Source organism: Conger conger, chromosome 17 (assembly GCF_963514075.1).
Source record: "Conger conger chromosome 17, fConCon1.1, whole genome shotgun sequence".
In the NCBI taxonomy this organism is placed as follows: Eukaryota; Metazoa; Chordata; class Actinopteri; order Anguilliformes; family Congridae; genus Conger; species Conger conger.
This window is the reverse complement of record NC_083776.1, coordinates 26,384,623-26,395,783: the sequence shown is the minus strand read 5'-3', so window position 1 is coordinate 26,395,783 and position 11,161 is coordinate 26,384,623. Positions and strand designations below refer to the sequence as shown.

Genomic DNA, 11,161 nt, shown 5'->3' with positions numbered 1-11,161 from the left:
GATTAAAATTCGAATAGGCAAGATGTATATCCTTTACGATTGTATTTAATTTCATGAATTAATTTAGCCAATTATGATATCACAAAATATTAGGCTGTGTTACAAAGCTATAGCCAGTATAGCATATACATTTGAACAAATAAACAAATAAACTTGACACTGGACACATTTTACAAAGCAATACCAACGCTTAACTTTACAAAAATCACATGTACAACTCCTCACAACACGTCTTTTGAATCGTTAGCCGACTTGAACTGGTTTTACTTGGCCAGGAAACGAGGGGCGCGAGAGTCGCTAAACTGTGCTGGAGGAGGGGGTAAATGAGTGTGTAATTAGTTAATTAGAAAGCTGTCGAGGGGTCTGACCTCTTAGGGCAGCTGATGAGCCAATCGGATCCGGGACAATAGGCAGGGTGGGGGACTGAATACAGGAGAGGGCGTTTTTAAGTTGGAGCAGGTAAGGTTGTCTTAAACCACGAAGAAGAGGAGGACAAAACGCGAAGATCAGCTCGTGAAAGGATAAATGCGAGACTTGAGGTAGCAAATAACAGATATAAATCGTAACGCCTGTTGGTATTTCCATTTATATTTTATTGTTATTGTGTTTATTTGAACAACAAGCCGAATATTTAGAATTCTTTAACTTTATATTTTGTATCACCCAGAGCATGAATTGAAACAGAGACGGAGACTAAGACTAACTGCAGCATCGGATTAATAGACGTAATTGTGAGGGAGGGGGAAGGTTGTTGGCTTGCAGGTATGGAAAGCACTGCGAGATGTTTGTGACATTGCCGTTAGTTGACAGCCACGGCTCTGCGAAGTTGACGTGAAACGCGCATACGTTTGGCAGCTTATATTTGCTAATTTGACTATTTGCTATTTGTTCAACAACAGAATCGTTTCAGTAAAAGACATGTATCACCACTCTATGGGTGATTTAAAGCACAGAATTTTGAAATACAGTTTTTAAATAAACATCAGTGAGAGTTGCACTCACTTCACAAAGTACCAAAGTAAGAAAGTGAAGTGATTTCTTGGAGTTCAGTTAGTCCGCGGTGGATTTTTTTGAAGTTAAGATCCTGGAGACCGTGGTAATGGAGAAATCTAAGAACTTTAGAATCGATGCCCTGCTGGCGGACGAACCTCATCGAGGGACTCGGGATGTCTCTCCTGGACTGAGTAGTGATAGTCCCGCCGGCAGCCCGGTGTCTTGCCGGCGCGCAGAGACTCCTTCTCCCCGAGGGACAACGGGAGCTCTCCAGCTCCAGACTGGAATCATACCCAAACCTGGTCTGCTGAACCTCCCGCACCCAGGACTCGCTTCGCTGCCACAGGGGACGATCCACGGCATGTATCCGGCATCCATGTATCCAATCTCCGCCCTGGGTGGCCAGCATCCCGCCTTCTCCTACTCCGGCTTCACCCAGCTGAATCCAACATACCCAGAGCACCTCAAAGCCGCAGCCATGGCTGGGTCCTTCCCGTTGGAGCACTGGATCCGGGCCGGGATCATGGTGCCACGCCTTCCAGACTACAGCAGTAAGTGCAGCTGGGCCAGAAAGTCCATTTAGCATATTACACTGTAACATTAATAATGACTTTGTATTGATAGTAATATTAGTCATGCTAAATAACCATAAGTATTCACATTTTCCCTTCTGCTCCTTCCTCTTGTTCTTATTATGAGTAGCATCTGTATTGGGCTAATTGTTGTGATTATATTGCTATTTAAAATGTGTTTATTTACCTGTACATGGGAAACGTGTAAGCTATGCTGCTGGAGGCGACATAGCAATGTATAATAAATGAAGATTTTGGCAGGTGTGATATGGAAACATGCTAATGGGCAAAGCTGGGAGCTAACGTCTGAACCAAATAGACATAAAACACATGACTATTTTGCCAGTGAGTGACACTGAATATGCTTGTTTGCAAGGGAATGTTGTTGGTCTTCTTGGCTTCTTCATCCCACTATTGCAATTTTATATTCAATTAATATTCTGTGGGTTTTCATCGCTGTCAAACTCTGTTCAACTCTTTCCGATATTCATGTTTGGACTGAGGGATAGGTCTATTTTAAGGGAACAAAATGAAAAGTTGAACGCTAATACACACATGCGGGCACAGTGAGTTTATCTTTATAATAGCTACTACTACTTATACATTATGTATTGTATCGCTAGAGTCCTTATACGAACAATGTATTGCAGTCAGATTCTTTCTCTGCAATCGCCAAGTGGCTAAAGTGGAATGATGCTGATGTCATGGTTTTACAACCTCCTATACAAAGAATCGAATGTAACAGCTTTTAGGTGTTGAAAAGCATAGTGTTCCTTATTGTCGATCCAAAGGTGAGGCAAAGCAAGAGAGGGAACACACACACACACATACACACACACACACACACACACACACACACACACACACACCACATATACTCACGCACGCACCCACACGGCTTATGAAAGCTTATGTGGGTTAATTTGTTACTTGGTAAACACAGCGTTTATAACCCCAATTGGTTCACTTATTAAACTGAGGTCCTGTAAAGCTAGCCGCGAGAGAAGTTCACAGAGAGCGATTAAAACACATTTCAGAGGGTCGGTCCCTTTGGAGAGTGATAAAGCATAGCCTATGATTCCACACTCGAGACCGCCACTGTTTATCTCGCAGGATGCAACCTGGAAAACTATTAGCACTATGAAACAAACTAAGACCTAAAATACTATAAATAATAATAATAATAATAATAATAATGATAATAATAATAATAATAATAATAATAATAATAATAATAATTATTATTATTATAATTCTTATTATTATTATTTATTTATTTCCGAATTCATATAGCTAATTAAGCAGAAATGTCTCTTGATACTTGCCTCAAACTAAAACAAACCTACTGAATTTGTAGACTCTATGACTATTAATCTGCAATCGCTAGCCTACTATTTGGTTATTTTAAAAATAGCTGGGCGTTTATTAAATTACCATTCTTCTTCTTCTTATCATCATCATCATCATCATCATCATCATAATCATCGGCATCATAATAATCATCAACCTTTATTATATGTTGATTAAGGAAAACTAATCATTATCTTTTAGGAGACAATTGCGGCTTTCATCAGACACTCTATCGTTTATTCTTCGAAAAACATACAGGAATTCTAATATTTATTATCATATCTGAAATTAGTTAGCATTATGTAAAATTGCCGATTACCAACTTTTCGTTGTTGTGCTATCGATGCCTATATCCTATTTTGTGTTGGCGAATAAATGGTCTAATACCAATATGGATTAATTGAGAATAATAATAATAATAATAATAATAATAATAATAATAATAATAATAGTATTTCATCTGCATGGTCGAATTGAAGAACAATTATTTAATTCGGCCCAAACGTCCTGCTTGATCTGTATGAGTGACTTAAATACGCTAATATAGGCCTCCAGTAAATGGAAAAATCCTTCATGACCGCATGGTCACCACGTGAAGGCTGTATTTCATCGGTGGTTTGAAAAGACAGAACATAGCACATGAAAGAAATTTGGGGAAATTGTAACTTAAGCATCACTCTTTATTTTATAACCAAGCTCTGAAATATATTTGACTTGGATTTACAACTAACTGTAGCCTAATCGCATGTTCTTATTTTTCATCCATTTATTTCTCTATAAACGTTAACTCAATTAAATAGCCGCGGTGTAAAAGGAAACAATAAACAAACACGTAACCATTCTGTACTGCATCAATAAAGTTCAATACGCGTTCATTGAATTTTCATTAAGTTAATGGCGCTCTCTGGCGTTTTATAGCCGAGCCACTGTGATATCTCCACGTCCTCTTGTCAACAATAAAAATAAATAAAGCTGTTATCATTACGACTGCCGGCATACGCACTTTTGTACCGACCAAAGATTGAATATCTGAAAATAAGGAATAAATGAAACATGGAAGTTTTTTTTAAATCACCACAGTCTTCGTCATTGTAGGCCTATATATCGCAACAACGAGTTGGCAAATACCTCACCTAAGGCGTTAGTCCGTTTTAAAACTCTCGTTGCAGGGTAGTTCTGGACTAGCCTGTATGAGTTTATAAGCTGTAAAGGCAGCTACATTTGTCTTCAGAGATCCGATATGTTGCACAGCGGACCTTCAGTTCTGTTTTTGTGCCCCCTCTCATTCTGTTCCTCTTGGTTTTGTCTCTAGCCTCCCCACAGTCGGGGCTGATGGGGAAATGCAGGAGGCCTCGAACTGCCTTCACCAGTCAACAGCTCCTGGAGTTGGAGAACCAGTTTAAACTCAACAAGTACCTGTCCCGCCCCAAACGCTTTGAGGTTGCTACTTCCCTGATGCTGACAGAGACACAGGTCAGACTGTGTGTGTGTGTGTGTGTGTGTGTGTGTATGTATGTATGTATGTGTGCCTCCAAAATTCAAGTAAAACAACAAATAGCCAGGTCATGCTTTGTTTCAGTCGTTGTCAGCAGCCTCTAAATCTGGAGAAGCCACTGCTTTCTGCTTCCCAGAATGACTTAGCTGTGTAAGTTGATTGATTTGTCAATTTTACAACCTGTGTGAAAATAGTGACATATTTGAACACTGACAGTGAGTTAATATAAGGTACCAGACATCCCTGACATAGAAATTAGACCTTTTATGACAATTTAAGTTTATTTGCAGTTTGAAATAAATAATAAAAATGTGTGAATGTTTGTGATATGTTCCTGTGTGCTGTTGTCTATGTGTGTGCAGTTGTGGTAGCGTACCTGTGTGCTGTTGTCTATGTGTATGCAAGTGTGCTGGTGATATGTACCTGTATGCTGTTGCCTGTGTGGGCATGTGTGATAATATTACCTGTGTGCTGTTGTTTGTGTGTACAGGTATGGTAATGTACCTGTGTGCTGTCATGTGTGTCTGTGTGTGCAGGTGTGGTAGTGACACGTACCTGTGTGCTGTTGTTTGTGCATGCAGGTGTGATAATGTTACCTGTGTGCTGTTGTTTGTGTGTGCAGGTGTGATAATGTTACCTGCATGCTGTTGTTTGTGCGTGCAGGTTTGATAATCTTGGCTATGTGCTGTTATGCGTGTCTGTGTGTGCAGGTGTGGTAGGCACACGTACCTGTGTGCTGTTGTCTGTGTGCGCAGGTGTGATAATGTTACCTGTGTGCTGTCGTCCACCTGAGCAGGTGAAGATCTGGTTCCAGAACAGGAGGATGAAGTGGAAACGCAGCCGGAAGGCGAAGGAGCAGGCCTCCCAGGGAGACGGGGAGAGGCAGAGGGGGGGCAAGACGGCCAACAAGTCGGGCAACTCCAGAAGGGTGGAGCCTGACGAGGACGACCTGGAGGAAGAGGAGGGGGAGGAGGAAGAGGACGTTGGGCGGGAGTTTGCAGTCTCCACTGGGGGCAATGTGGGCCTGGCACGCCCCTCAGATTTCCTGCAGCACGTGGCAGAGCTGAACTACAGCCCCCACAGTCCCTACTCTGAGGACGAGCTGGAGGAGGCAGGGGGCGACAGGAAGATTGGGGCAGGGTTGTGAAGTGGGCGGGGGTGCGGACACTTCTCTCGCGAAGTCCAGTGGGGGACATGTCTTGGTTTTATTGAGCTGAAGCAGAGTTTATGCAGTCACGTGACAGTGTGTGACTGCTCCTATAGCATTTCCATGAGCTGATATCGACTGAACTAGAGACGCTCACGATTTGAGCTTCCTGTTGAAGCACTTTTTGCTCCAATGCAAATCAGCTCAGATCCTGATAGTCTCTTCCAACCAATTATTACGTATATGACTACTCTTCATATATTCACGAGTGCTGGTAATTTTCAGTATTTATCAGAGGCCCATGCAGTTCACTCCGACCATTCCAAATGTAAATAGACACTTACACATGTATGTGTGTCTGTATATGTGTACACAAGGGAAGTAGAGATTCACCACACTTGTGTTCTCCAACAATTTATATGTGCTGGTATCTGAAAGAACAATGTTTTGGCCAAGATCCTTAGGGACCAAAGCTAGTTTAAAAGTGCAAATAAGCTATCCATTGCTGGAGTAACAGCAATAACCCAGATGTCTGTGACTGTCCTGAGATAACTCAGATTTAATCTAATGATACTTTTTCCATGACTTGTGCAACATTTTCATTACTTGCAGTAATTATAGTATTCATTATAGATTATAGACTGAGGACATAAGTGCACCGCTGTATCATCCATAATGGATTACGGACACACCGTGTTCAACGAAAGCCAAATACAACACACGGCACCCCCCTACACACTTCAATTTGGCCTAGAAATTCACTGATTCCAACAATAAATTGTACGTTACACTAAAAGTCACCTGACCAAATGTCATAATTTCACAGTATCTGAGCCAAGTATTGTCATTTATCTGGATCTGAGCTACACACACAATTTTGTGTGTAGGGTACAGCAGCGCAGAAAAAGACAGCTTTTGTCAACAGTTCTTTTTCTCAAAAAATCGAAGATGACACACCTGAGCTCGGGGACGGCCCCTTATATGCCCGTTGTTAATCTTTTCATTTCGCATATTTTAATAGCTGTGAAAATGGGGCATTTATTTTTGTGTTGTGTTACTCTGTAAACATTTGCGGTAAATGCTAATTCCTGGTCCTCAGTACTGAGAATGGGTTCCTTATTTTATGGTGAATTTGTGAGTTTGAGTTTTTGCTCAGAAATGTCCGTTCTCCTTAAGCTCACTCTGCGCACTCGACTGGCCCACACTGCAGTCATGACACTGTGAAACGGCTGGGATATTTCACATGAGCTCTCCATTCAGCTGGTACAATTACATGTTGTTCCCCTGTTTTACTTGTTTTTGAGTTTTTATTGTATATTAATGTTATTTATCGATTTTAAGTTTTGTGTAATTTATTGCCTTTGAAGTAAGAAAGAAAGAAAAGAAAGCGAATGACGAAAACTTGTATTTATCTGTTAACATGTCTGTGTTGGTGTTTGAAAAAAAAAAGACAAAAAATAAAAACAAACCAAATTTTGGAAGCGGGCAACCTTGTGTAAAATGAATAAAAGTGTTTTGTGGTGTTGACTGTTTTCCTGGCTGCTAGATGAGAGAGCTTTTATTCTCTGCTAGAGGCTTTTCAGTCAGAGAGACAGCTACGGGCCTACTATTCAGTTCCTGAAATGGAGCCCCGAGGAATTCAACCGGATAAGTCCAATTTTATGGGAAAAAAGGTTGCTGGGAAAGAAAGTTGCTACTTCAAAAGTACATCATATTATGTCTTAGCCCAATGATAAATGATATTCTTAAACTTATTGCTCACAACCATTTGCTTCAAAACAAGAATATAAGTATTTTTGTTGCAACATCACTTTTTCCCTCTTTTTTGGACTATATACCCTTTTATAGAGGATTTGGTGACTGAACCCAGTTGTCTTTGCAGTAATAGTGCAGGAGTAAAGGTGTTGATATGTCCAGTAAACGGTCGACTTGGCATCCATGATGGAGAAACCTTCAGAATCTGTGTTCGTTTGCGAGTAGAGGTGTGGACCAATGAATGGCAGTGCTCTGGGCTCATATCCCAGAATGCCCTTCTGCAGTGCTTCCTTTGTTTGAGTGAAGAAACAGTAAAAGGAAAAATGACCTAAAATACTTCCAACAGCTTTGAGGAGAAGACTCCCGTCCCATCCTGAGTTATGGCAAACTGAGGTTTGGCAGAATGTAAATGCCAAAGTTAATCCTTCTTTCATATTTCTCATCCACATGTGCATATTAATAATTCACATACAAACTACCCTTGATGTGGCATTAGCCCTTGATGTACACAATGGTGCTTTTTTGCCATCCTGTTAATGTTGGGATGCAAATCATGCTATAATCATAATAAAATATTGACCTATGTGTTACAGTATTTTAAGGAGAAACCCTAGCTCTAAGTGAAACTTACAGTGAGATTAGCTGGGAAGGGTGGCGATAGTTATGTACACTTGTGGGATGCACAGCAGTCATTTTGAGGCAGAATGATCAGGTGATGGAGAAGCTATGACTTGCACAGCCACTTGAACAGGGGTTGGCGATGGGACTTCAAACGACCACATAAACTTTGTATCTCAATTTAAAATCTCAACAAAACGACAGCATTTTCTACAGCAGCGTCTAGTTTATCGCTCAGAGGAAATGCTTCCCCCTACTGGCCAAACAGCTACTGGCCAGGAATAACCAAAACCAAGACTACTTTGATCCAAGCATTTGCTTTGAGAACATTACAGATATTATAATCCCAATAGGAAGGTCAAATTAACATGGATAACTTAATCTAAAATACTATTGTGACAGGGATTGTTTGACATTTTGTACGAGCGCCTCTTGGACTCATGGACTCATGGAGAAACATGGACGAGGAACACCACGCTGTCAATCAGGCATGGTGACACCCAGCGCTTCCACCCACAGTGGTGCCAGAGTAAAACTATTTTATATGCTGCATACAGTGAGGATCTCAGCTGCAACTGATCGTAAAATAAAATCAGAAAAATTAGATACCTGGTGCAAATATTTCTGCACATTAAACAATACATTAATAATGAATAAAGTTGCATGTTTTCCTCTGGTTCCTGTCACCCCTTCCTCCTTTGGACAAAGACACAGATTAGGTGCATTGGCTGAATTGGCCGTGCATACATAATAACCAAGCAGGCACTTCTTATTTATGGCCATACGAGCCTTCAAATATGAATTATTAAGGCAGGTTTACTGATGGGCAAATAATTAAGTTAATGAATGGGAAATAAAATAATCAGCTCCTGATAGTGATGTCACTGAGCCCATTTAATTTGCGAGAATAAAACCTGAATGATCGGCGTGAACCAGAAGGGGAAGTGTACTGGGAGGCAGTGTGAGGGCAATGATTAAATACGAAAAGGGAAGGAGACACAGCATAACTCCTGCACGGTGTGGGCTACATGTTTATATAGTGATTAAATGTATTTTTAACTAGCGGATTCTATGCTACACTGTCTCATGAAAGCTGATGGAGGTCTTGCTTTTCATTGCCGGCCAGAAGCAGTCAGACGCAGAGAGGAGATGTAATGTGTTAAAATTAACAGTGCGGAAAGTGATTATGATGATAGTCCTCGTATTTTGTTTTATTTCTTTATTTTCAAAGAGAACGATTGTACAGTATGCCACACTACTGTGCCATCACTGTTGCTGCACACAAAGACTCCATTTTAACATTCTTGTCCAGGCAAAATATGCAGGTTTTATTTAATGTGTTTTGGGTGAATAGCAGAAACAGTGCCCTGCTTTTACAGAGACACTTGTGGGAATGTTTCTAATACCAGCTTGTGAATATTGAGTAAAAGGACTTTCTCAAGAAGTTAGATTTGTGCATTGTTTGCGTACTGTAGACACTGCTCTGGGCTTTGTCCAAAACAAAGTGTGCATAGCTGTTCATCCAAAATAGGAAGTCACAGCTATTTGTCCAAAACATAAAGTGCACTCCGAGCTCCCTCACCTCAGCATTTATATATGATAGCAGAGGCTTATGCACAGCAGCCACAGTGAACCTCCCCACTGAATAATAATGGTAATTACAGTAAACCAGAGGGGAGGGGAGAAATGGAAGGTGAACCAGAGGACAAAGAGAAAGACGATATGAATCTGCATGTACGTGTGCTTATGGGAAGGAAAGGTTCAACTTGCTGTCAGTGGCAGAATAGATTTTTTACTAATCGAGAATCATATAATATGATATATAATAGATAATATGGATAATGGGGATGGGATTTGTTTGTGATTAAACAAATTTAGACTGATGGATTAAATGAATTCAGACTGATTAATTTCATTTGTTTATCTCAGTTATCTCGCTGCAGTTCCCTGGCAATCCACATTTTTATTTTTGATATTCCAAAGCTTAATTAGATTTATGGCTTACACTTGCATAGTGAAGGTAAAGGGCTTGCAGCAGAATGCACCAGATTTGTGTGATGATTAGAGAGAACTGGTATAAATCCAGTATAAAGCTCAGGATTACCATACACAGCCTTGTTTGATGGAACAATCTAGAATCTGTCTGCACTGTCTCTGAGCTGATTTAGAACTGTCTAAACATTGAACATTGTTTATTAAACATTGTTTAATGATCCAAGCTACTGGACTAGAATTTGGGCCAATGAGCAAACATAAGTCACTGGATTAAAATGATCAGTTGTATAGTTATTCAGATTTTTTTCTATAAAAATATTACATTTTGTAACTGTAAAAGAAAATTGTATTTGCTGTGGTTCCTTGAGGTATCATGATGCTGTCGAGGGGGATCTACCCTCAGGTGTTCTAGTTTGGGCATGAAGGCTGTCACATGCGCTGGTTCACTTGCCTTCATTGATAATGTAACTGCTGAAAGCAGCAGCAGAATGAATTCTGAAACATACAGAAGCACCTTAACTGCTCAAGTTCAAGCAAATGCCTCGAATCTCCTTGGACAGTGCTTGGCAAGGCAATGGTCCCAAACATAAGCTATTGCTTTCTTTCTTCTCAACGATGTTCTGAACAGTTTGTTCCTTTTAATTTCAAAGATGTTTTGATTGATGTCTTTGACTACAAGTAGGACAGTGACGGCAATATTTTATGATAAATTGGATTTTAAATTAGCTAAATATCTTATTCAGAAGTCCAAGTTCAGCGCTTCTAAGCCTTTCTTTCCCAATGCCAATTATTACATAGAATCTATGAAGTACTCAAAAAACTCTAAAGCCATAAAGACTGTAGCCTATTATTGTGTTAATTTCACTGAAACTGGTTGACTAATTTTAAATCCCTGGACTGTGTTGATGTATTATATGTTATATATATATATATATATATATATTATATGTGTCTTCTGTGTCCTTGTCATACGATATTGTTTGTTCAGAATAATAATAATAAAAAAATAAAAATAAAAATAAAAATATGTATAGGCTATAGTGTATGGGCTATCGATCCAAGCTTTGGGGGCAAAATGTTTTATCCCAAGCCGATAAAGATATTTGATAAATTCAAATAATTCTTACGAAATGAAATATTTTTGTGAAGTATTTTTAAAGTAAAGCAGTTTCAAAATATAATGACAATGTAATACTAGACGAATGTCGGATAGCCCATTGTAAGCATACTGTCTGA

At 39.8% G+C, this 11,161-nt stretch overlaps 1 protein-coding gene across 2 annotated transcripts; it reads left to right on the top strand.

Moving 5' to 3' along the window:
• The first annotated feature begins 1,099 nt into the window (after positions 1-1,099).
• LOC133117122 (motor neuron and pancreas homeobox protein 1-like) lies at positions 1,100-5,557 on the top strand. 2 transcript variants are annotated; one of them, XM_061227262.1, is made up of 3 exons: positions 1,100-1,541; positions 4,228-4,388; positions 5,207-5,557. In XM_061227262.1, exons 1-3 carry the CDS (start codon positions 1,100-1,102, stop codon positions 5,555-5,557), a joined length of 954 nt encoding a protein of 317 aa, XP_061083246.1. The 2 variants fall into 2 exon arrangements, with proteins under 2 accessions (XP_061083246.1, XP_061083245.1); XM_061227261.1 differs by having other exon boundaries at positions 1,100-1,544.
• Positions 5,558-11,161: the final 5,604 nt, after the last annotated feature.

Bases quoted from the DNA above. Each gene is read 5' to 3' on its own strand.
- LOC133117122 (XM_061227261.1), top strand. From the start codon at position 1,100: ATGGAGAAATCTAAGAACTTTAGAATCGATGCCCTGCTGGCGGACGAA. The intron at 1,545-4,227 runs GTAAGTGCAGCT...TTTTGTCTCTAG, and splicing joins ACGCCTTCCAGACTACAGCA to CCTCCCCACAGTCGGGGCTG. The intron at 4,389-5,206 runs GTCAGACTGTGT...CCACCTGAGCAG, and splicing joins TGATGCTGACAGAGACACAG to GTGAAGATCTGGTTCCAGAA.